At 39.6% G+C, this 27,013-nt stretch overlaps 1 protein-coding gene across 1 annotated transcript in view; it reads left to right on the top strand.

The window, feature by feature from the left end:
* Positions 1–25,207, top strand: part of vstm2a (V-set and transmembrane domain containing 2A) — an 86,881-nt gene extending 61,674 nt beyond the window's left edge. The window contains exons 3-5 of the mRNA XM_023265455.3: positions 1,444–1,494; positions 5,064–5,400; positions 21,976–25,207. Of these exons, the coding sequence (XP_023121223.1) occupies positions 1,444–1,494; positions 5,064–5,400; positions 21,976–22,052 (465 nt within the window). The 3' untranslated portion in view covers positions 22,053–25,207. The remainder of the gene's footprint in view (positions 1–1,443; positions 1,495–5,063; positions 5,401–21,975) is intronic.
* The last annotated feature ends 1,806 nt before the right edge of the window (positions 25,208–27,013 follow it).

The raw sequence follows: 27,013 nt of genomic DNA, 5'->3' as shown, positions 1-27,013 counted from the left end.
GATTGTAATTAAAACAAAAATTTAAAACCATTCATTTCACTCATCGATTGGATGAGGGAAGCTGAAAAATAATAGATTTCATTTTAATAGCCCTGTATGATTTTACATAAATGTTTGAAAAGCAATTACATGATTTCTTTAACACAGCAGCCACTCTGTGCAGACCGGAATATCTGTCCTCCAGTGGAAGTCTAGCTTGATCCTCCTCAGGTGACATATATAGACTGCACACCCAGCCCATATAACCACTGTTATAGTGGTTTGTAAAAGAGGAGGCTGAAATTGATGACTTGAAACAGTCCCAACACCACGACGGAGGACAATTAATCCTGCCTTGCAGTTAAAGACGTCTCCTTGATACAATAGAGGCTGCCAGGTCCATCTGTGAAGCCACGATGTAGGAGTCGTTCATACATGCAGACAGCGGAAGCTATGGCTCCTAATTCTGCTCATTAATCACCTGTCTGCCGAATATCCTCCAGAGAAAAGCGCCCCGCTTCCTCCGAGGTAATTACAGCACTTGAAGGAACGCTCTCTGCAGCAAACGCGCATAAGTAGCCATCTTATCCCTCTCTTGCCCTTCCTTTTTTTGTCTCAATCATGAAGCCAATAGCTTCCATGTCCTCTGGAGAAACTTCCTCCACCTCCTTCTCTCAAGCCTTGTCTGCTGTCCCACTCTTGCTTCACTACAGCTTTGTAGTCTGCAGCCTTTTCTCTCTCTCTCTTATGTTTTGTTTTTTTTTTTTTTTTCTGGGCACACATCCATTTGGCATCCGATGTGGGATAAATAAATTATAGCCTCTAAAATCAATGCCCAGTCCATGATGTAGGCTGTAGGCTTAGTGCTTGCCACCATGCTAGAGTTATGCCAGCAGGACTCAAACAGAGGCATTTCTTGAGCCCAGGAGCTATGGTGCTATTTGCCATTTTTGTGCTTTTGTAAAAAGCTATTTGCGGCCTTCTGACATGTTATGATTTCCCATAAGTTTTCTTGGGTAATATTACTTTTACTGCAAAGACTGATTGAGGTTTTAAAGAGTAATTTGTCTCAGGAAGCTGTTCATTTGTCACACAGAATCCCGGTTTGAACCAGTTTTTCCCCTAAATTCATTGCAGCATCTGGAAGCCGTCTTTAATTTCTCCACAGAAGCAATGAAAGAATCTAAAAATAAATCAGAAACAGTGGCAAGAGGGGCATTTACTTTTAAAGGCAGAACAGTAGCAATGCAGTCACTCAGTCCGTAAACTGTGTGTTGATGTTGGTTTGAAAGATTTATAACCCTCAGTGGATAGATGATGCTTTTCCCCAAAGTTGTCGCAGCAATCTCACAGTTGGTTTTAGAGAATATGACACTAGACTTGCATTAAATAAGTCGCTGAATGTGTCCTCAGAGTGGGTCTTTTCAGCAAATTCTAAAATTCCTTTTTGCTTTCTGTTTCCAGATGGAGATGATACCAGAGCCTGATCCTGATGACGAGGGGACAAAAATAAGTGTAAGTTGAAGAACTCTGTTTTAGCTCAGTGCTTTCCTACGATGTGGCATCATGGCCCGAGCTGGCAGCGTTTCATTCTGAGCAAACACAACAGCAGCTGATTTCCCTGAATAATACACCTTCAACCAAAGAAAGGAGCTAATCAGTGAAATCAGTGGCAGTATATTATTACTGTCAGAGTGGTTCCCTTCCTGCACTCATGCTCCAGCAACCATTCTGCCCCCACTTTTCCCCCTGCTACTCTGTATGTGCTTTCTGTGCCCAGTGCAGCACACAGCCTTCCACTCAGTGACCTCACTGGAGCCCTCAGATAGGCAGACAGTCATGTGTAATGGAATGTGACAGATTGAAGATCAAGCTAACTTGTAAATGCCAGTTTATTAGAAACTGGGTCATCATTTCTTGTTCTTCTTCTTCTTTCTGTATGATGTCTTTCTAGCAATGTAGCTGCTGTATTCCTGAGTTTCATAAATTAATTGGAGCAGTGCTATTATTACCAATAGAATCTGCAATGCCGTGTTCCAGATAACCCGGAACTCAAACATTTCTGACCTTCTTGAAAATGTAGAATGGAACAATTCTTGATGTCAGACTTTAAAATGGGAAACTCAAGACAATTTCATGCACCCCAACTGCAGAGAAGTAAGAGCTCGAACAACACAATCAGATGGCATGCAGCAAAGGGTACATTGCTGTGGTCAAATTAGACATCATGTTTCATTCATATATCCAATTAAACTATGCCGATGGTGCAAAGATTCATATGCTGACTGCCAAATTAAAAAGAGCTGCTTGGGGTGAGCAAAGTTGATTGCTCACATGTAGCATCACAGAATGCTTCAGGCGGATAATGTGGAATGTTCACCTTTGAAATTTCCAACCCCTGCAATTAAACCATACCCAAGATGTATGATTATGTCATTTTATTTTAAGAATGCAATATACGTCCACTAATAACCACATAAACTAGGGTGGCTTTAGGTCCAGTTGTGTTTGGTGAACCATTTCAATGAATCTAATCTCATCTCTTCTCATCTTGGGTTTAACTGTACTGATCACAGATCAGATCACATGTGCTGACAAAACACAACCAGCCAACTATTATTAAAGGTTGAATCTGTGGCACATTTAACGAAGAGACAGCCTTGTACTACTATGACTATAATGCATCATTGTGTTTCATTTCTGTTGCAATAAATTTGGAATTGTAGTTAAGACATTTTTGGAGCAAGTCCAATAACATCAGTGTCACTGATTCATTGTTATATGGCTCTTTTGTACTTTCTATTTTACAATTTGACTAAAGCTGAAGAGTTTCTGAAATCCGATCCGGAAACAGAAATATATTCTATGTCAAAACAAAGAGAGCCCAAGGTTTTTATTCAGATTGTACAGTGGAAGAGCTGTTACTGACTGAGATTGGCAATGTTTTTATGGTAGAAATTTCACAGAGATGTTGAGCATGTTTAGAGAAAAAAAAGTCTCCTTAAATGACCATGCATAGCAAACTATGGGCTTCCCAGGTGATGCCAGTTCCAATCAGCTAGACAACATGGAGATGTTCATTCTGTGCTGGAGGTGTTTACCTGTGACTGTAGAAAGCTTATGCCAGGGGTGTCAAACTCATTTTAGTTCAGGGGCCACATTCAGCCCTATTTGATTTCAAGTGAGCCGGACTGATAAAATCAGAGCAAAATAAATGATAAACAATAAAAACAAGACAGCATATTACAGAAATAAGACACAAAATGACAAAAAGCAATAAAAAATGACAAAAATGAGGCAAACAACATGAAACAAAACAAAGAAGAGACAAAATTTGACAAAAAAATTAGAAAGTGGCAAAAAATGGACTAATAGCACAAACAAGACAAATAGTGACAAAAGTGTGACACAAAATGACAAAAACAATACATAAAACAACAAATAAAGCAAAACAGAAAATTATATATATATATATATATATATATATATATATATATATATATATATATATATATGGTGAAAGGATCTAAATGTGTCACCTATCACATTTTTCTTTACTGCATCCATTAAGGCAGGGGTGTCAAACATGCGGCCCATGGGCCAAAACAGTCCCGCCAGAGGGTACAATCTGGCCCTCAAAGTGTAAAAATTCCAGAGAAGACATTAACTGCAGATTGTAAATTTGTAAAACTATGAATTTAAAATAATTTCCAGACCATGACAAGTTTTGATCATAAAGTAAAATACTAGATTGTTCTTTGTTGTTTTGTCATTTTGTGTCTCATTTTTGTAATATTTTGCCTTGTTTTTGTTGATTTTTGTCTTTTTTGTCTTGTTTTGTCTGACTTTTGTTGTTTGTCTCATGTTTTTATTGTTTTGTTTCTAGTTTTTGTTGTTTTGTGTTTCCTTTTTTTGTCTCACTTGTGTTTTTTGTCTTATTTTTGTCATTTTGTGTTTCGCTTTATTCATAGTTTTGTGCATCATTTTTGTGGTTTTGTTTTTTTTTGTCTCACTTGTGTTAGTCTATTTTTTGTTGTTTGTCCATTTTTTTGTTTACTAACCTTTTTTGTCCCTTTTTTGTTTTGTTTCGTGTCGTTTGTCTCATTTTTTGTCATTTTGTTTCTCGATTTTGTCGTTTTGCATCTTATTTTGTAAAATTTTGTCTTGTTTTTGTTGTTTTTTTTGGCTTTTTTATCTGAATTTTGTCATTTTGATCATAATAAAATCAAGTAAAACACTATATCATTCAGTTCCAGATAGCTGTGAGTAAATGTGTTCCTTTGTAGACACTCTGTGATCTGGAAGTTGTAATGTGGAAATGATAAACTGAGGTATAATATAGTTGAAAGTGAATGTATTCTTCTTAACAAATTTCAGTTGTTCATGATGTTTTGTAAAAAGATAATTCCTTAATTCAGAACATTTTTCAGAATTAACTTTTTTTGCACTAAAACAAAGGAAAGATTTGGAGTTGTGGTTATTCATAGGTTATTATGCTGCGATTTTACTGGTCTGGAACACTTGAAATCACATTGGGCTGAATGTGGAACCTGAACTAGAATGAGTTTGACATTAAGGTATCTGTTATACTGTTTATTTGTGGTTGCATTAGGTCTTTGCAGGCAACGTTGCAAACCAATGATCTAGACTGCTTTATGATGATATTGGATTTACAATATTGCTGTGTCACCATGATTAAGAATCTTCATTTCAAACATTGACAAAGGCACACATTACATCCAGTTAGTTTATCTACAGTCGCTTTTTCAGTGGACTTTCCAGAAAATTACCTTTAATCACCAAATTGCCTCATCAAATTACATTCGAAAACAGCACTACACTTTGTGCTCAAGCTTGCATGTAAACAAAAAAAAATTACTGACTCCAGTGTCATCACTTTAGTAAGTCAGCCTGAAGGCTGAGCGCTGTTAGCAGAAGACAAGAGAAAGATGTGGTTGCATCTGAAAGCCACAGCACAAGAGTGCCACTGGAAAACAAAGTGACATGACGAATCCTGAAACTTTGTGGTATTATATGATGCCATCCCGTTATGACACTGTGGTCTCTTTTAATTACTCACACAGACAGTGAAAGTCCAGGGCAATGACATCTCACACAAGCTGCAGATCTCCAGAGTCAGCAAGAGTGACGAAGGCCTGTACGAGTGCCGGGTGACACGAGCTAACTACGGAGAGATTGTGGAGTACAAAGCCCAAGCCTGGCTGAAGGTCAACGCCACAGCCAGGCCTCGACGACCACTGCAGCCTCCCAAGAAGAGCTCCCCACTGCACCTGACGGACAAGAAGCCGAGAAAGTCCAGCTCATCTCTGGGCCAGGACAACATGAGTTCAGACCAGAGGGTGGCCTCCACCTCCACCTCTCACACATCCTCCAACACAGATAAACACAACCCTGGCTCAGGTAAGGCCACCGGGGAGGGTTACATAATAGGGAACATAAAACACTCATGTAGCCAGACTTTTCACTACTACTTTAGAACCTGGTCTGTAACCTTCCTCATGCTTTTGTGAATCACCTATTTTTAAAAGGGGTTGTTTTGTTGAGATTCAGGATATCCAAGAATAGACTTCAGCATGATATTATACAATAGTGGAGCGCAGCAGCGTGTTTCATACATTTCAGATGAAAATCACTATTTGAAACAATACAGTTTGCAAATCACTAAAGCTGCAATTTAGGATTTACATTATATACGAGCATGTCAGAGCCAGGGTTTAAAGCTGGAAGAGGCAGAAAGACAAAACAAAACAAGACAAAAAAAAAAACAAAAGAACTGCACACATTTCAATCATGCATAGATAATGAAGTCAAAAGCTAAACCCACTCTGTGATTGGTCAAAGTCTTGCATTACATCAAGCCTGAAAACTGAGACAAGACGAGCTGCAGAAGTCTGGTTCCTTTCAGAAGAGTTGAATTACAATATGCTAAAAGGCTGGTATAAAATGGTTGCCCCATGATGCAGAAAAATACTATCATAAAATTAAGCTGTCATATCAAATGTTTTTACAAATTTGTGCTGTTCTGTTTGTGTGGCAGTCAGGCTTTACATGGTAACTCATGCAGGAAGGCTCCATCATGTTTTAAATCCATCACATGTTGAAGATTGGATTTAACCTTGGTTTTAAATTATAGCAATATCTTGCAGAAAAAATGCAAGTTTCCAAACGGTGGAGTAGTAGTGCCTCTCGTCAGACCTCCAGCCTACGTTTCAAAATGTTTCCTGTTGTGCTTGCTGTTGTGTTCTTGTATTCAGTGATCCTCTACAAGTCAACCTCCTGCCTCCAGCACGCCCAAAATGTTGCTGCTGGGCTTTTAACTAATTGGAGATGTGAACACATCCCATCCTTTTGTGTGTCTTTTTGCTGGATACCTGTGAGTTTTCAAATAGATTTTAAGACTTTAATATTTAAGGCACTACATGGCCAGACTTCCAGCTGTATTTTAGAAATGTTCGTCCCCCATGAGATAGTCTGAGATCTTCAGGCAGGACTCCTCTGGTGCTTCTTAAAAATCACCTTATTAAAAGGGTCTTCTGGCTGCAGGCTGAGAGCTGCAGGCTTTGGGATTCCCTGCCTCAGCAACTCAGGCTAGATAAAGCTCTAGTAAACTCCTTTCCAGATTTATTGGACTCACTGCTACACTGCTTAATTGTTATCACTCAGCTAAAAGTATGTACACTATCGTTCAAAAGTTTGGGGTCACCCAGACAATTTTATGTTTCCCATGGAAACTAACAATTTTTTTCATGTACTAACATAACTGCACAAGGGTTTTCTAATCATCAATTAGCCATCAATTAAAGCAAGGAATACCAATATTAACTTTGTCCTTCATCAAGCATAGTGAGGCTGATATTCTTTCACTGGTGATTCTGTCACATGCTTACTGAGTTGTTTTGGTGCTAACGTGTACATTAAGCTAATGGAGGATAGTTCTGCTGAGGCATGCTGTGTTCTCAATGGAGCACTTGGACAAATGTGAGCAAAACCCACCATTAAGCAAGCAATAATACACAACACACAAACTGCTGCTGGAGTTCACAACTTTTACTTCATTTATCTAACATAATTCATTTTTATTTCTTTGTTTCCACTAAAACCTTCTAAAACTTACCATTCGGGGGAAGCATCTTGTGAAATGACACCATTTGTCAGTGCTGTCCAAAATAATGGCATGACATTTACAAAAATATATATATATTATAAGTTTCCATGAAATGAAACCTCATCATAGCACAAGTTGAATTACCAACAGCGGCTAAAATGATCTAAATGTCCCTTTATCTTTTATTACTTCAGTATTTCCAACCTGATAGTGAACATCCATACTGCATCATTAGTAGCACAGGTCCCTACATAGCATCCATTTTACCCTCAGGTGGCTTTGTGTAAATTGTCTCTCATCATTTCTCTGACTATCCAACTCTGTTCTAATTGTGCTGCTCCTCCTCATCTATAAATGCCAATCATTTCTCCACTGGTCAGACAGTTCAAACACAGTCAGCCCTGCTCTGGGCTCAGATGGCCTCTGCACCCTGCAGCAAAACACACAAAGATATTACTTGCCACTGAATAGAGGTAAAAAGTTGAATAATCCCCAGGTCTGCAGAGCCGGAGATTATGAGGCAGCCAAATTATGCTGACAACTGTGTTGTGGTGAGTCCTCTGTGCAGTGTGTCTGACACTGATAAATTCCTCTCTGTGGCTGCTCAGGCAGCCTTAGCCACCTTCTCTGAGCGGCAGAGAGGTGTTACGGCTGAGGGCAACAGAGTTCTATTACTGCTGTGCTGAGGTTTGAGGAAGATGAGCAACAATAGGTAAATGGGCTGAGATGAAATTAAACCTGGGAGAGTGCAGATATTTCCCTTTTCCGCATTGCTGCTTCTGTAAACAATGAGGCACTTTCCAGATGGGGTAATGTGACTGTGGCTGGTGGAGCGACTGCAGCAGCAGCAGCAGCAGCAGCAGCAGCAGCAGCAGAGTGGTTTGTTCACAGCTACTCCCCACCAGTGTGTCAGCTGCTGTTAGATCACAGCTCGGCCTCCATCGGTCCTGGCAGTGTTGTTCTCTCAAAGCTCAGAGGTGACCGGAGTTGAATGTGGGAAAAAAAAGGAAAGAAAAATGTCCCCTAAGCCAGACTTGTCCCTCCACCCCTGAGGCCAGCCTGGTTCCCGCATGAAAGAAAAACAAATATGGACTCAGCTTGATTGCATAAGCATTCATCCGAACAAAAAAAAAATCACTGACCTTGTTTTTAAGAGCCACCATATTTTTTTAAACTGCCTCGACTGCATATGTCTAAGGAAAGAACACCAATGAGTCATCATTCCAGTAGGTGGTTAGAAACAGCACAACTGTTGTTCACGGCTGCATTTCTATTGCTCAAGCAGTCGCACGCAATGTCAGCATGTCACTTCAAGTTCATGGATCTTCCGTTATGTGCTGTGCAAGTTCACACTTTACAAGGTGCAGGACAAAGGTAAAATTTAGAGAACTCTTGTGTGATTTTAGCAGTGTGCTTTGGACAGTTACCAGGCAGGAATATTCCTCCTCTGCCCAGATTCTGCAGACTGAGAGTCATCTTGTCAGTATATGGTGCATTCACAGACATTCCTGATGGCACCTACAAATATTATCTCCCCTACAACTTTTGTACACGCTCCTCCACGATTCACTGAAAGGACTATGCATTCACTCTGTTAGTCCTGGTCAGGTTCATGCCAAACAAGCTGAACCCCATTTGAGCCTAATAAATTTATCTTGGCCTCATCTGACAAGAAAAAAAGAAAAACAAAGATCCCATTAGACTGTTTTTTAAGGTCTGAGCAAAGTTTCATCTTGCGTTTTTGTGCCAAAGAATAAGCAAAGGCTTTTATTTGGCTGCTGTTAATGGCATTGACGTGACATTATGTAACATCTTTCACACTTCCTGAGAGGTCACAGAGACACTTCTTTCCACTGATAGCTTGCCTCTCTGTTTCTAAAGACAGTATATGTTATTCTGATAAGAATCTCATCATGGGTGTCTTTAAAAAAAAAAAAATCGTCTTCATTTTTTGTGAATGAACTCTGCATTTTTGAATGAGAAATCATAATTCATGAATCATTTGGTAACTAAAGTAACAAATATTTGCATTGGAGTGAAAAATACAAAATGTAGTGGGGTAAAAGCAGGAAGTCACATCAGAATAAAGTACTCAGGCAAAGTACAAGTATAGCACATGGACTCATACCTACATACGCCACCGTTCAAAAGTCTGGGGTCATCCAGGCAATTTCATGTTTTCCATGAAAACTCCCACTTTTATCCATGTGCTAACATAACTGCACAAGAGTTTTCTAATCATCAATGAGCCTTTCAACACCATTATCTAACACAATGTAGCATTAGAACACAGGAGTGATGGTTGCTGGAAATGTTCCTCTGTACCTCTATGGAGATATTCCATTAAAAATCTGCTGTTTCCAGCTAGAATAGTCATTTACCACATTTACAATGACTAGACTGGATTTATCATTCATTTAATGTTATCTTCATTGAAAAGAAGTGACCCCAAATTTTTGAAAGGTAGTGTATGTACATACATTAGCTAAATTCCATCACTGTCATTTCACATTGCAACGTGCAAACTGAACACTAACAAATGCTGAAACACTCAGAGAACCAGTATTTTTGCTTGCAGAAAGAAACAGTAATCCTGAAAGAATGCTAAACAATCAATATAAGTGTGTCCTGGTGAGCCCCCAACATCAAGCCCTAATCAGCTGTTTGTTCCTCTTGTCAGTTATGGCGATATGGTTTGGGAAATGGTGGCAGCAATGTTGGCAAAAACATCCAAAACTGCTGTTTGGTCCTTCTAAATGTGGTGGATGGTAATTTTGAAGCTTTTGCATTACTCACTAGACTGTGTTATCACATTTACCCTCACTCACAGTTGAACAGTCAAGCTGCACGGTAATGACATCCACTTGTATTTAAGCAGCCAGTCAGCCACAAATCCGGTCACGGCTCAGGCAGGAAGACAGTCAGCTAGAGTGTGTATCAGTTGACAAGCAAATCAGACGGCAAGCTTTAGAACAGAGTCACCAGGCAAGTCAAAGGCACAGTCAGCCAGCCTGGGATCAGGCAATAGATGGAACTGGCAGTAAGCCAGTTTGAGCTCCCTTTGGAGGTGCTGTGGTGATTGACCTCCCTGCCTCACTGAACCCGACTCCCTCACTGGCCTGGAATCGATATTCCACATCACCATTTCACTGAGCCAAAAACATTTTGGCAAAATGTAGAGTGTTGTGTTAGGTTAAGTAGGACAAAATGAAAAGTATTCAGTATGGGTCTCCTCTATCCCAGCATGCACTGAGGAAGCCTGCAAAGGTCTCCACTAGCTCAGACGGATGCATTCACTCATTATACCTACACATATCTCAGTTGGCAGTCACTCAGGCTATGGAGGAAGCCAGGATGGAGAAATTCTAACTCAGAGTGGCATCATGTGCAGCTCTAAACCCTGAGACACTCTATGAAATTTAAATGTCTCCAAATCTGCCAAGGAAATCTCTTTCACTCAGCATTCGCTTTCCCTTGAGCTTCCCCTCTTTATCTGGAAGAATCAGGCTGTAAATTCAGCCCAAATAACTTGTAAAGACACAGTGACCTTGTCAAGAAAACCATGATGGGAAGTGCGTGGAGATGCTTTTAGTCATAGCACTGGAGAAATGAAATAATACAGCCGCTGTCCAAACACAATGTCTTTGGTGTGCTGCGTTACAGAACAGATTTTTTTTCCAGTTCTTCCCTTTGCTCAGCAATTAAAATTCCCGTCTATATAAACAACCAATAATTTACAAATGTTCTGCCTTTGTTTTCTAAAAATAGCACAAGAGCTTGTATTTTACCTTTGGTTTGCTCACAGGCAAGGTTGGTTGGTAGGGGAAAGCAGCTCATGCACAAAAAAAGCAAAGCTGAAAGAATATGTGTGATTTCTATGTGAGAATAATGGCTTCAGACACCATGCTGTTTTCTAGTTGCTTGTGGATGGCTTACATGCTTCTTCAGTGTTAGGAAAAGAACAAATGGAAACTATTTGACACCAGATACATGCAAGGTGGTGATAGACTTTCAAGTGTCATGTAAGTATCTCAGAATCATACTGTATTTCAGTGTGACAGGCACTGACAATGAAAACATGTTGGATAACTGCAGTAGTTGAACAAATCACTCTCTTTAATAACTTGTACCTTGTTGCTGTGATCTCATGACGCTGTGGCATCAATAAATGGAGGTCAGCAGGACAAAAACAAATTATCTGGAAGAGAAAATAAAGGTAAACAACATTGTATACCTCCTTTCAAAAACACGGCAGTTTGGTTTAAAATGCTCTTTGGATCATATGAATGCAACACAATTCTATACATCTGGAGAAGATAAACAGATTTACCAGAAAAATAACATAAAAAAATGACACGTTACAGCGCAAGTGCAAGATATGAATAGAAAGATATGAATAAACTGTCCCAAATTCAGTTTGATTAAAGACAGCAGCAAACAGAAAAGTCTTAGGCCCTGTGAGTCAGAGCAGAGTTTGAGCCAAAACTAACAACTGAAAAATAGAATTCTGCTTTTTAAGCACCAAATATCTGGGAAAGAGGACAGAAAGCAGTAAAATAAGGAAACCTCTGAATAGGTGGCCTGACATGGTCCACTTTCCTACCTTTGGAAAGTAGCAGAGTTGTGAATTAGCTCTAGCAGTGGGATCTGATTTTCGAGGGAACTTTACAGATGGCATCAGTAAAGCCTAGTCTTTACTGGTGTAAAGTGTTTTAATTCTTGTGCATAAGGTAGTGATATTAGGTTCATGTGGATGTGGCTATATTTGTGAAGTGTGTGACTACATTATGATTTCTAGAGCAATGCACTGACTTTTAATTGCCATCTGTAGGCTCCAAATACAAGTACTTCAGCTTTAATTTGGTCAAAACTGTTGCAAGCATCCAGGGTATTTTAGAAATTGGCTTGGTGCAACTTTGCAGATCCTTTCATCCACAAATGAAAGGATCTGCTGTCAGTGTCAGAGATGTTTTGGTGGCACATGGAAGGCCAGCAGCGATCGGAGAGGTCATAATGTTTTGGCTCATCAGTACATTTTAACTGCAAATGGGTGCTGACTTTTTCTTGTGTAAGAGAATTACAATTTGTGCAGCTACTGAGGATCATTAAAATGATTTGTGGAGAAAGCACTGCTGATTAAACTGCAACTCATAGATGTGCACTTCATCAGAACGGCTCATGCATAGACATGTCTGAAACAACTAAAACCCAAAAGTTGGGAACCAGTCATAAAGATAAACTGGACAGAAACCAAATTAGATCCAAGCTGTTTCTTTGGTTTTCAATTTGGTTTACTGACACCCTGTGTTATAGTAGAAAATATAATGCATGAGGTTTGTCAGGTAGAAGAAAGGAAGCTTTTTCTGCTTAACTGCACCAGCAGACAGAAGGAATCTTCACACAACATAGTCTTAAATCTAAAGCTTCAACTTCGCTACGCTGTCTGTGGTATTAGGGTTTCTCTAACGTCCATGTAAAAATATTCTGCACTGTCCTATCATCACTGATAGAAAGATGACTACATCTGTGAAAGAAGAGTGAATTCTTCTTTTGGTACACAATAGATGTACCTGACACAATTAGAAGTTAGAATGTTCTGTATGACTTCTGGAAAATTATCATAGCTACATGCAGACTGCCTTGGTGTCTCTAAACCCAAATTATGTGGAGACACCCTTTATATAAATAAATATTAAAAAAAATAAGTTAAAAAATAAAGATTATGATAGAAAAACATGGCTGCTGGACAGAAAGGAGGATCTGCTTGGGATTGTGAGCATCATACCTTATGAACTTGGTGAGATGCTGCTAGTGGGAGATTTTTTACACTAGAGTAACATTTCTCCCAATTGTTTCATTCGCTCATAATTCATAGCTACATCACTCACATCCTCTTTTGTTCTTTATGTTTTCTCAGATAGCTACACTGAAAAAAAGGGTTTTGCAAATACCATAGAAATCACTAGAATAGCAAATCAATAATGTATGAATAACAATTTCCCTGCTGTTTTGTACAAGTGTGGCTCGATCACCAGATTCTGGAGGGACAGTAGCACAATTTAGAGTTGCTTCAGTGAATTTTAAAAATGCATCTGGAAGATGTCAGGACTGACACTAAAGAAATGACCCAGCACAGCTGTGCAGCGTGCAGTGACCCATCATGTTAGGTTATACCCAGAAGGAAGTCATTCTGACCCAGAACTGGCAGCCATGCCTCACTGTATTGTATTGTTGCTGTATGTGGTTGTATCCTGAAAAAAAAAACAAAACTAAACAGATGGTTCTTTTTTTTATTGCTTCATTCCATTTTTAGTAATATAAATGTACAGTGTTTCCAGAAATATATATTTTACATCCAAGTCCAGCACTCACCATGCTCTATTTACAGTTTTGTCGTTACTTTTGCCAATACTTGTTCATCAATCTTGAGCTCAGTCTGCACAGTGTCTCAGCGGTTAGCACCGTCGCCTCACAGCTAGAAGATCCCAGGTTCGCATCCCGACCTTCCTGGGATCTTCCTGCATAGAGTTTCCATGTTCTCCTGTTCATGTGTGGGTTTTCTCCAGGTTCTCCAGCTTCCTCCCACAGTCCAGAAACATGCTGAGGTTAACTGGTGATTCTAAATTGTCCATAGGTGTGAATGTGAGTGTGATTGTTTGTCTCTATGAGTTGCCCTGTGATAGACTGTTACCTGTCCAGGTGTCCCCTGTCTTCACCCTCAGTAAGCTGGGATAGACTCCAGCCCCCATGACCTTAATGAGGATTAAGTGGTGTATAGATAATGGATGGACGAATCTTGAGTTCTTGATTAGCCGGAAAATTGAACTAGTTTGGTTAAAAAACTAAACTAATAATCTATGATTATTTTTCTTGCAGCTGACTTACATCTCCTCTATCTCCTCCAGAAGCTAAACATGAACTTGGTGTTTCCCTTCATAGGTGTAAGATCATGGCTTCCTGGCCACCGTATGGGTGATAATGGAGGGCTATTAACTATTGTAGTACAAGGTGGTGAATGGAGTGCACCAATGACAAGCCATTTATTGGGAAGATTACATCTGAATTAAGTGTTCTTTAGGTAGCTGATGGTGATTTTTGTTTCCTGCTGTGTAGCTTTATCCTTTTGTAGCAGTCAGCCTCTATTTAATTTTCACTTTCTTGACTGATTGACTCCATATATTTAGTGAATCCATTCATTCAAATCCATTCTACCCTCCACCTGCACAATTTTGGTGCTGCCACTGCCTGAACAATAACCAGAAATCAGAATATTTCCCCCCTAATTCTGAAAGGTTGAAATTGTTGCTCCTATATTTTCTTTCTTCCTGATTGTGGCCAAAGACCTCAGTCTGAATTCCATCTATCAGTGACTCACGTTTCTAGAACTACTCTTGTTTTGCGGACTTGTGCTGTTGCCCTTAGTGATGAGATGGCGTGTATGGTTTCTTTCTGACAGACCCTGTTTCTGTGGAACAATATGTCACCACTTCTGTGGAGGCTAAACCCTCCTACAGCTCCTCTTCAGTCAAATGTTGCTTTGCCTTTTGACATGCAGTTTGTTGTGAAACTTTTCTTGCTTCTCCAGATCTTGTCTTGACTTACTCAGCTCTCCTTAATTGCCATTTCTTAATGGCGTTTCAGACAGTGGAAATTGCGAGCTGGAAGTGCTTTCATATCTTTTACCAGCCGTATAGAGATCACCGGGCTTCATTTCAGAACCTCAGTCAGCTGCTATGAGGATATCATGGTGGTAGAATGTTCGCTGCAAGAATCATGTTTGCTGCTTTTCACTAAAGATGCAATTTGTCCAGAGAGGGTCAAACTTCATAGACAGCTATTAATTGATTTTAAAGGCGTGCTTTTTCAGTTGGGCTCATTTTTTAGCTACTGTTATTTGAACATGAGGAAGTGGTGCCTTGGCTGGAGACATTTGGTGCACTAGTCCAGTGAGGAGTGAGGGGACAGAGTCATTTTAAACAGTGATGTGTTTTAAATTTATGAACAACAGTTGAGACCTATGGCTGGGATGAGGAAATTATATCAGACCTTAATGCACACACAAGCCTTAAAGGATTAGACTTATCTTCCAAGCACAGATTCATGAAATTACTCCCGTTATCTTTGTAATCATTCAAACGTTACCTGACTGAGAGCACTGCTGAAACTGCCAGAGAAATTGCGTCAGTCTGACATTGTTCCAGTCCAGCTGAGGAGGTACTGCAGAGTTTTGGCAGAGTGGAATCAGGTTGTAGAATATTACCCACATATCTAGGAATGTACAGCAACGGTCAGCCCCTTTAACTACTTAGATTATGGATCATCCACAGTAAACGAGTGAGAACAAATGTGAATTTTAAACACAGAGACTCACCAACAAACACACAAAACATTTGCTCATCTGCAGTTTAGCAAACAAATTTGTTAAATTATAAAAAACACTCTCTTTTCTAAGCTCTCCGGGATGGTGGGAGGTTTTTATCTCCAGCTAAGAAATTCTCTATGATGCAATCGACAAACACAGTGACCCAAACAGTAACTCAGATAAAACAGCTGAAGTGCAATCAGTGTCCACACTATAAAAAATAAAACATCTACAGACATTAAGAGCATCAAACCACAAACATCACACCATTTCTGCTCATACAGAGTCATACAGATGGATTAACCCGATGAACTCTGGGCTATTTTCAGTTTAGTTTCACCACATTTATGTTTATACTTTTACCTTTGTTAAAATGAGAGCTAATAAAACTATACTGCATTTGTTGTTGTTGTTGTTGATTTTGTTTGTTTTAGAACTGGCTATCCAGATTGTCCATCCATCCATACCCATCCATCCATCCATCCATCCATCCACCCATTATCATCAGGGTCATGGGGGGCTGGAGTCTATCCCAGCTGACTTAGTGTGAAGGCAGGAGACACCTGGACAGGTAACAGTCTATCACAGGGCTACACATAGAGACAAACAATCACACTCACATTCACACCTACAGACAATTTAGAATCACCAATTAACCTCAGCATGTTTCTGGACTGTGGGAGGAAGTTAGAGAACCTGGAGAAAACCCACAAGAAACTCCATGTAGAAAGATCCCAGGAAGAACTAGGGATCTTCTAGCTGTGAGGCGACAGTGCTAACCACCGCTCCACTGTGCAGCCCCCTTCATATCCAGGAAAAAGAACAAAATCCAAAACATATATATTATATACAATAAAATGCTGACAGGAGAGATATTTGGTCATACATAACATAATGGTGGGATGTGACTTGAAATCATGATAAAGGCTAGTGTGTAACAAAAATAAATATCTAACAAGAAAAGCACTCAGAGAGCACAGTACTCCTCCAAGGCTGCTCAGTCGTTTTATGATTTCCAACGGATAAATCCCGATAAATCCGCAGTCCCCATCACAATCATGTGGTCGTCAGCAGGCAGCTGAAAATTTCATCCAAATCTGTTAGTCTGTTTTTGAGTAACAGACAGACAGACAAACAGACTAACAAATGAACAAACGTACGCCGATCTTCACATAACTCCACCGCGTTCCTTGGTGGAGTAATAAATTCACTGAAGTGTTCACATACAGCAGCCTATTTCCAGACGCACCAGGTTAACAGATATGTTAATAGATATGACAATATCCCCACAATAAACTTTATTACTTTAACACATCTATGCAATGATGAGCTGATAAGTATTTCAAAAAGAGCAATGGCTGTAGAGATGGACACAAAGCTCTATGTATGTTGTAACTAATATTCATTGTGATGTCAATTATTCTAAAAATGATCTGTTGCTTGACATTGTGCTGGACAGACAAGCAACTGGAACCATTTCAGGGTCCAGTATACACCACACTGCAATAAATACTTGGACTGCAGTTCAGCCAGAAACAGGAGTTTGGTGTGTCTGTTGGGAACTAAAGGTTTCCAAAAAAAAGTCCCCTCCATGTAATTTAATATTTTCTTTCTTTTTAATCCAGCAAAAACAGAATGTCATCTTCTGTTTGCGCTGTGATGCTTAGCCTGCAGCCGCACGGGGCTTATGGGGAATGGTGTTCTTTAAAGACCACTAAACAACCATCAATATTTACTAAGCCTGGGAATTAGATCATTTTTCAGATTAAGTGAAGCATGGCATGCAGTTGAGAAATACTTTGTGTCTGAAGAGGAACTCTGAAGCAGATTTACTTACACAAAAGTAAACAAGTCAAAGTCCTGTATTTAAAATCCTGCTTCAGTGAAAGTACAGAAACATTAACAGCAAAACACAAGTAAAGAACGAGCAGTGAAAGCAGCGATTTTGTATAACATCACTGCTAGTTTTACCTCTTTTGGCCTTAAAGAATAATTAAAAGAACCAGTGCACATTTAGAGAAATGTGAAAAACTCACATTATTTTGAAAACACACACAGTTACATGGTGAGCTAAGACAAAAACTTAAATCATTATTTAAAAAGTAACTAAAATCATCAGATAAAACTAGTATAACAATAATAAATTCAGCCTGAAGTGGGAGGTAAAAGCTTAAAAAATCCTCAAGTAAAGAAAGTAGTATAATCCTTGAGTAGGAGTGGTTAGGGTTGGGGTTAAGGGGCTTTGATAGCATAGCTTCTGGAACAGAACACAATCTCTGGTTGTCAGTTCAGCTCTCTCTAGCCATTTCAGGCATTGCTGTTTTAAAGTGGTGGTCTTGTGCCATTTCCACATTTGTGACTTTTACATCCCCATAGCTTTATTCAGGCCAGTTTAGGAAGAGAGCTAATATCTGGCATGAGATTGAAGCCATAATGTTTTACACAGAACATTAAAACCAGCATATGATGTTTGGAATGGTGTGTCCTGGCAGCTGCTTTGGGTTTGTTACTAATAATAATATGCATGGTGTCAAAACAAACAAACATACAAACAAACAAACACACAAAAAGAAACTAATTAAACAGGGAAAAGTAAAGGAAATTAAATGTTTTTTTTTTTTTTTAAAGTGGATCTTTAAATGTGGTTTTCCTGCTCCTGTAGAAAGCTTGATGTTACTGGATTAGAGAATGGTTTCCGTGCCTGTTTTTTTTCTGAGCCTTCCTCTGACTCCTAGCTGGAGGCTAATTAATTATTCTCTGTGTGAAGGATGTTTTGGCCCAGAGCGATTGCTGCTCCTCTGTGGCACTCCTGTTCTCTAGATCACCTCAAGCCAAATGAGATGTGGTGGGAAGGAATAAAGGGTGAAAGCCCTCCATCTCTGCACCCTCCACCCCCACCACCATCCCTGCCTCTACCCCCCAAACCCCAGCAGCCCTGACAACCCACAGCTGAGGAACAAGGTGGCCCCCTGGATGATTTCCCTCTTAAAATCATTGCCCAGTCTGACACAGGAGTCTAGTAAATGCCTGTATGTTTTAGAGAATGTTTCATTTTCTATTTCCCCAGCTGTGCCTTTTTTCACCAGATTGCATTTAGTACCTCGCTTGTTTCTCGCTTTGCTCTCCTTTCAGGCTTTTTTCTCTGATCCTCCCTTTCCCTATGTAAGCAGTCTAAGCTGATGGAGAGTAAAAACTTTGCTTTATCCACAGAAATCTCTACATAGGATTGTAGTTGTCATCTGTAACTTTGCTCTCATCGGTTCAGGTTCAATGTCTGTAAGAAGCAGGCGAATGCAACCAAACGCTCAGGAGGCTGTGTTCTAGTTTGCAGTTGTTAGTCATGCCAGATGCCTAGTAAACAGTCAGAGCTGCCTGCAGTGGCGATAGCAGCCTGTCAATGCTCGCTGCCCAGTAAAACCTTTTCAGAACATTTTGCTTTTTGCACTTCAGGTCTGCTTTGTTTTTGGTAAAGATAGTGGCATTAAATGAAAAGGTCAGTCACTCATGGGTGGGTGTTTAACATCCTCCATCCCTTCTACGTAGGAGTAAGACAGCCGGAGTGAAAGAGACACAAGATGACTACAAACAACATGGATGTGGGTCGCATCTCTATGCAGTCATTTTGCAGCTCCTAGTGGTCTGTTTGTTTCTTGCTGCTGTCATTTCTCATATATTTTAAGATCATTTTGTGTTTGCTTTTAGCTGGTTCTGTTCTATAATCTATTTGCATCTCTTTTCAATCATTTAGTATATTTTTTTGTCATTTCTGCAACTCTTCAAGATCTTTTTGTGTCTTTGCCACCATCTTGATTATTCTTCTTTGTGTTGGTTTAAATAGATTTTCATTACAGTCATTTCAAAGAGGTTTTGGACACAAGCCTGTGGGCCTCCTGACCTTGTGTTGTGGTAAACTGTCACAACCAAACTGATTTTTGACCTTCACATTAAACCTTTTTTTTTCTCCCCTTAATTTCTGCACTGTTCACCTTTGACTGCAGTTCTGCAATTAAATTTAGCTGCCGTAGTGTGAGGGGATGAAGATGTAAATCAAAACTCTGTGCATCGCTTTTACCTCACAGCAGAAACTCAGATTTGTAGTTTTCGTTTTTGTGGAACACTACAAAGTGAATGCCTCACCCGTTACTTTACAAAGATAGCTGGATGTGAGTGTAAATCTTCAATGATTTCATAAAACTTGAGAAAGTGTTTACAGCAGTTTGATGAGAACCACATCAGAAAAATCAAGATGTTTGTATCTGCATGCATTTTGAATTCAGGCTTTGAAAACCTGTTCAGTCTTTATAGGTTCCACAGCAGTATGGAGTCCATCTAATGAAACCATATGGTGTAAAATTTGGAATGCAGAAGAGGGTGAAACACAAACAGGCAGCGATGTGTTAGATGAAATAACAGCAAACAGAAAAAAGCATTACATAGTGGTGCATGCAGTGCTTTTACGATGAGGAAACTTTCACTGACATAGATGAGAAAGAAGGATTGGAAGGGTTGGGGGTGAACATGACATAGCCTCATACATCATGGGCAGTGGGAGTGTCTCAGGGTATGTCATAGAGGACAGAATTGCTGAATTTTCTCTGGAAAAAGGGGAAAACAAGCCTTTGTTGTAATGAATAAAAATGGGGAAAGGATATATGACTAAACTGCATTCCTTTGGGTGATTGGGGAACATGTTTTTTTCCCAAATACTGTTTTTTTTTTTTTGGGTTGTTTGTTTGTTTTTGTGGCACAACACAAACACATTTCTAATCAGCATATCTTTGCCATTTGTGATATTGTTTTCCAACTGTTGCTTCTTTTTAGTCAGTAAATCATATAGTAGAAGGGTCCAGACCCTGGTAACACAGCAAATGAAGGAGAAGCTTCTAACATGCAGTCAAGCTGTGAATTTTAACCCAAGCCATGATATTTTGCTAAAAACAAACCAAACCTGATCAAACAGTGAGTTTTCAGTAATTGAAAATAAAAGTGGACAGCGGTCTAACAGGTAGAAGTTCTGGTTTGACTGGTATCTAATGATGGCTAATGGCAGAAAATGTTACCAAACATTGGATATCACTGTAACTGACATTGCTGAGTCGGTTTCCTAATGTTGAAACCTGTCTATGTTTGTGTTATTGCTTTTTTGTATGTAACAAAAAATTATTTCAGTGTATCTGTGGGTTGGGTCCACATGGCGTGAGTCTAGAACATGAGAATCCTTGAGGATCACTCTAGTGTGAATGTGTAAAATACATAGACTAGGATGGACCTGTGGAACAGAATCCAAGGAAACTACGTAGTATGATACAGCAGCTGTGTATCCATGGTATCCACAGCTCTCCACAGCTGTCTGTGTGTGTGTCCACAGGGAGTAGAATCAAGCCTGAAGTGTTGCCAAAGCAAAGAAGAGTAATAAAGTTTGCAAACTGACCAATGTACCAAAAGGTTGATCACATCTTAGCCACCATTTTCTGCTCATCTCAGGGGGCGAGAAACTGATGTGGAAATAAAGATTTTGTTCTGTTTTTTTATGTTCTAGGCTTCATATTCTTTCTAAACCTCATACAGGTGGTCCTCTGTTTATGATGTCATCGACTTACAGCGTTTTGTTGTTATGTTGGAAGTGATTACATGGAACTAGTTGACGAATATGTCATAACGCGGCACTATAATACGGCTTTGTTTCCATTCTCCGGTTGTATGTCACCTTGGATTGTGCTACATTCACTAACTATTTACCCTTCATCATGGCTCCCAAGCATAAGTCAGACTCTTCTGATGCTTGGAAGAAAAGGAAAGCCGTCTCCATGGAAGTGAAATTAGAATAAAACGCTGGGAACAGGACCAAACACAGACCAACATGGGTCAAGTTGTAAAAACAGGTCAACATATTGTAGTGACCCTCTGTGATGAATGAGTGAGACTTTATCTGGTTCTCTGCTGGTTTATTGAACCTTCATACAGGCTACTGTGGACCGTAGCCAACGCCAGAATAACTAGAAAAACCCCATAACTTAGCTCCAGAATTAGCCGCTGTTCCCAGTTCTCTCTACTGCTGACTCTCAGCCAATCAGAGGTGAGCTCACTAAACATGGCACGTTCACTGACATTAGGTAAATCTGGAACTGAACAATAAACATTGAAACCTCAGCATCAACAACAATATCAGTCTGTTACAATATTCTGTTATCTTCTAGTAAAATGATTCATACATGCATAAAAGTCATTGGTATTCATGACTTTATGAAGAACTGATCGATATTGTGATGCACCTAATGGCTACATTTACATTTTCATCGGAGTTCCGACTTGTGGCAAAAATTGACTTCCGTAGATCAGTAGGAACGGAACTCTGACGTAAGTGGAGGACCCCCAGTATTATCCAATATCTGCTGCTGGTTTTTCTCCTTTGAGAATCGTCTAATTTTATCCTTTCTTACACTTGTAATTTGTGAAAGAAAATGTCTTGTTAACAATGTTTTCAATGCTCTGTTTCTTGTCTTCACAGGTACAAGAATATCATCCAGCTATGGACTGGCTGTCCTCCTCCTGGTGTGTGGTTTGGTGAGGGATGCCTTGTTATAATTTGAAGAACTGACATCAGATCTCTCTCTCTCTCTCTCTCTCTCTCTCTCTCTCTCTCTCTCTCTCTCTCTCTCTCTCTCTCTCTCTCTCTCTGTATCTCTGTTTGCTCTCAAAGCGAACAAGAAAAATTGCCTGTTTTATTCCCCCCCACCCCCCCCTCCATCTCCCTCCTTGCCACCGTGCAGACGGTGCGGCTAGCCCTGCATTTCCTCGCCACCACTGCTCTTGCACCCAGCACATTGTTATTAGTCACTGTAAACACCAGTCACATTTAAAGCAGTCGGATTACCTTTTGTACAGACGTCAACTGAACACCATCCGAGGTGCAACGCTCCGGTGTGAAAACTGGACTCTGTACCTTGTTGGATAACTCTCATGGAAGAATGACTTTCTTATGGTTTCGCTGTTCCAGTTCATGTGTTCATTGCTCAAAAGTGAACAAGAAAAAAGAAGAATCTATATTTGTGTAATATATATATGATTCCAGATATATATCTGTTTTCTTTGAAGCACCTAGAATTAATGTATGTGCTGTATACATAGCTGCCACTCATCATATTGGCCATGGAACTTCATTGTGAATAGGCACTCTAGCCCTCTCAAAGAGATAAATTAAATTCAAGTATGTGTTAATTTAGACTGTTAACACTGACCATCGGGTTAACAAATGTTAAATTTCCATTTTCTTTCAGCTGTATTGGCCATCCAAATTGCTAATGTGCATAATTTTCCATCTTGTTAGTGCTACATATACAGATGTGCATGCTTATTGGTCTGATGGCTTAAAAGAGAGGAAAATATTTGAACAGCATAAGTCAACACTTGGAGTTCAGTGTTACAATATGTTAACTTTAGCTTTATTTTAATGTGTTAGTTTTGGTGTGAAAAAACAAATTGTCCTTTTGTCATTTTAATTTGTATTGCATCCTCGGTAGGAATAAAAAGGATGTCACAATTTATGAGTCATTCAAAATTCTGATATGTGACCATTGGATGATTAATTTTAAATGGCCTGCACCATTTCTAAATGGCATGCTTCAGTTGCTGTGCACCTCCCTGCTATGTCTCATTATTATACAGGAGGAATGAGTATTTACCCACTGTGGATCATGAGCGTTGCTAGTTATGTTGATTCCAACACACAGACACACATATTTGCACATTTAAGGTGAGATGTTTGAGTGGGAGGGTGGTGACAGGAGAGTCAGTAAAACACAGAGAACAGACTCAACATTATAAGTGACCCAAGTTTGGGAGAAATGAGGAGTTTGGTTGAAATCTTTTCTCTTAGATCTCACAATAATATATTTTTAGCTTTATTTTCAGATGGTATATCATAGAGATTTTTATTCACGCAGAGCATTTATGAGCAAAACGCTTTGACAATCTGACACAAACACAGGCAGACGACTGGTTGGGTTTCATAGTGCACACTACGCCTATATTTAGATCATTAATGCGATCCAGATTAACCTTCAAAACAATAATGATTCTTTAGTTTTTGTTTACTTTTGAGCTGAAGAGGGAATCATGTGCATCCATCAGAAACATGGATGTTCTACTTCTAACTGAAATATTTATGAATAATAGAGTAGCTGATTTATGTCTCAAGAAAGGTACTGTAAGTGGATGTTATCCACCATGAATATCGTGCTGTCAGAGTGCAGCAGTCGCCCTGCAATGAGATCAATATTTTACTTCAGCAGACGCTGGCCCCTTAGCACATCATATTTGTTGCTTAGGTAAAATCCAAACATTTAGTTGGTCTACATATAGCATGATTCTCTGGTTCTTCATTTGTTGTATGGCATAATCTAACATTCATACAAATAAAATTTGCAATACTTACATTGCTGTGTGTTCTCACAAAGCAAAATATTCACCTCACTTTGAGCGTTTATTCCGCTTTGCTCAGCTGAAATCCCTTCCCATGTATAGTTGTATCGCATTTCCCAAAGAACGATGGAGGGAAACTTGTTGATTCAGCAGAGAGGTGCAGAGGCTGACAGGGTGTGTTGTGCTTTAGGATAGGAGCAGAGACATCTTCTGATCAGCAGCTTCCAGCCAGAGAACAAGATGTGTAGGCGATAGAGGGCGGCCCTGTTTAATCCCTCAAGTTCCAAACAGCTCAGGCTGAATTTGGACAGTTAAACCAGAACCACTGTCACATATACGCCACTCTGCTGTTACTGGGCACGGATTCTTTTCAAATGAGACGCGTTATGTAATACGATTCAAAACATTTAGTTTGAAGGAAAAAAAATAACAAAAAAAGCAGCTTATTTAAGGCACTGAGAATGGGATTTGAATGTCGACTCTGTTAGAAGTGTGCTCGAGCACTTTGGAGAGAGTGTGCACAGTCTGAGTGGACAGCGTGTCCAACCCTCATGTAAAAAGTTACAGACCTGTACAACTTGTAAATGAAATAATCAGCATGTTAACATGTTTTTTAAAAAAAAAATCCATTTAAAAAGGCAGAGGCCAGTGATGTTCTGTACTTGTAACAATGGTGTCATGTACTCATAATCAAGTGTTAACAAGTCCAAAGTGGGTTTTCATCTCTTCAAAATGAACTTGAGTAAAAATGTATATGACAAAAAAAAAACTCTCTCTATATATATATTAGAAACATCTCCTTTACAAAGCTTTCATCTTAATCTAGGGGACCCGCTTGATTGTGGGTCCTTACAACATAGTGAATAACACAGTAGGAGAGATTGGAGCGGTGATTGATTTGATATTGTGGTCGATCGGAGTGATGAAAAATGACGCTTAGTTTGGGTATCGATGGAGGCTGAGTTGCTTACAAGCACTGAGGTCTCTATTACCAAAGAGGAGAACAGTTCACAACGACGGCTAGAGCAGCAGTTCCTTCATCCAGGGATGTTACTTCAGAAACATCACACAGCCATTTTCTGTTCTGTTTTATATGCCACTCTACTCATCCACTCTAGATGTATTTGTTTCTTCTAATGTATTTCATTTCAATGCGGTCCTGTCTGTTTGTTGAGCTGTCAAAAATTCTGATGAATTCTCTTTTCTTTGGTATTGTGTGAGGCTTCTGTACTGGAACATTGCAACAGTTTGTATTATAATGATAATATCAGAATAATATTTAAATAAACCATTTTCACAGATGAAATTCAAACACTGAAGGATTCCATCTGTTTGGTTGGTAACATACTGAGCCTTATAGTGAGTGAACTGGAGAGAGTGCTGACAGCGCTAAAAACGGGCTCGCTTTCCAACATGAAGGAAAGTTACTTTTGTGGCAGCTTAATAGTTCTTCATCTGATGTTGACCTCCCATCATTTATGTACTATGAAGCGATGGAGAAATGGATAAAAACAAGCAAAATAACAAACCAAAAAAAAAAACAAACACAAAAACCATAAATGGAGTCAGAATGATGTAAAGCTTGGGAAGCATGTGGTGAAGAACATGCATGTAATTGCTGCATGATCTGCTGCTGATTGACATGATCTTGGGATGCATTTGTCATAATATGTATATAAAGGACATAGGAGCTTGAATCACATTTAACTCATAAACCTTCTTACACATTGCCACTATACATTAGATATGAATACAGCTGGCGAGTTAAAACACAGTGGAGATGGATGGATTTTTAATACATAACATTGCATAAAACCTTCTAACTATTAAACAGTAAACGTCCTCATAATAAAATGATGTGCAGCTACTCCCTGTGCAGGAATGAACACTTTAGAAGTTGAATGGAGTTTGCACTGCATGAGGAGAACCAATTAAAAGTAGGGATATACTGATCAGCTGTTACTGACAGTGAGTGTCATTTAACAGCGTCTGATACCATTTTAATAAATAATACACACTCAGGTATAGTGGAGTAGATGTAGCACCTGGTTGTTCCACTAGGCGGTGCCTCTTACTGTTTAATACTGTCACTACCTGAGAAGGTGGGCACATCGACCATGAGCAGTTCTGTGTTGGCACAGAGCATTGTTGGGGTTTAGCTAGTAATGGGCTACCATGACAAAGACTTCTGTGATGCTTAATGACCTCCGCGTTTGACTGGACAGTGTCCCCCTGTTGCACATTTAACAGAGCTGTCTTTATGACCCTTACTATATGACTAAAGCAGCAAAGATGTCCACTGTGCTCACTTACTGTAATCTATTAATCAGTCATTAATTGATAATGCTGCAGATTACAAGGAAAATGATTTAAAAATGTGCATTTTTAGCATCCTGTGACAAACTGTGCTACTCCTTAATGACACCTGTGTGACAGCAGACCTAAACCAAGGATCGAGCTTAGCTGTGTGTCATCACCAGTCAGTTAAACGTTTTTTAATCAGCCCTGATTGGTGAGACACAGTTTAAAATTTGGTGACACCTGTTCATTCAGGTGGTTTTCATTGTTTGCTGTTTTTTTTTTTTAAACATATCCAAAATTATGTGGAAAGCAAAAAAGAAAGCAATTTATCAAAATAAAGCTGCAGATTGGCTTGCAGCTAGAAGATCCCGTTTTGCATCCCGGTCTTCCTGGGATCTTTCTGCATGGAGTCTCCATGTTCTCCCTGTGCATGGTGGGTTTTCTCCAGGTTCTCCAGCTTCCTCTCACAGTCCAAAAACATGCTGAGGTTAACTGGTGATTCTAAATTGTCCGTAGGTGTGAATGTGAGTGTGACTGTTTGTCTCTATCTGTCCAGGTGTCCTCTGCCTTCACCCTCAGTCAGCTGACAGAGTATAGATAATGGATGGATGGATTCATCAAAAATAACCACCTTCTGCTTTATTAACACACTCAGCTTCATCAGCTGGAGGTTTTCTAACAATCTTGAAGGATTTCCCACACATGCTGAGCACTTGTTGGCTTCATTCCCTTCACTCTGAGCTCCAAGTCATCCCAAACCATTTCAGTCAGGTTCAGGTCTGGTGATTGTGGAGGCCAGGTCATCTGCAGTGCTTCATCACTCT

Source organism: Amphiprion ocellaris, chromosome 22 (genome assembly GCF_022539595.1).
Source record: "Amphiprion ocellaris isolate individual 3 ecotype Okinawa chromosome 22, ASM2253959v1, whole genome shotgun sequence".
NCBI classification, from domain to species: Eukaryota; Metazoa; Chordata; class Actinopteri; family Pomacentridae; genus Amphiprion; species Amphiprion ocellaris.
The sequence above is the reverse complement of the archived record's forward strand: the minus strand, read 5'-3'. Positions and strand labels throughout refer to the sequence as shown.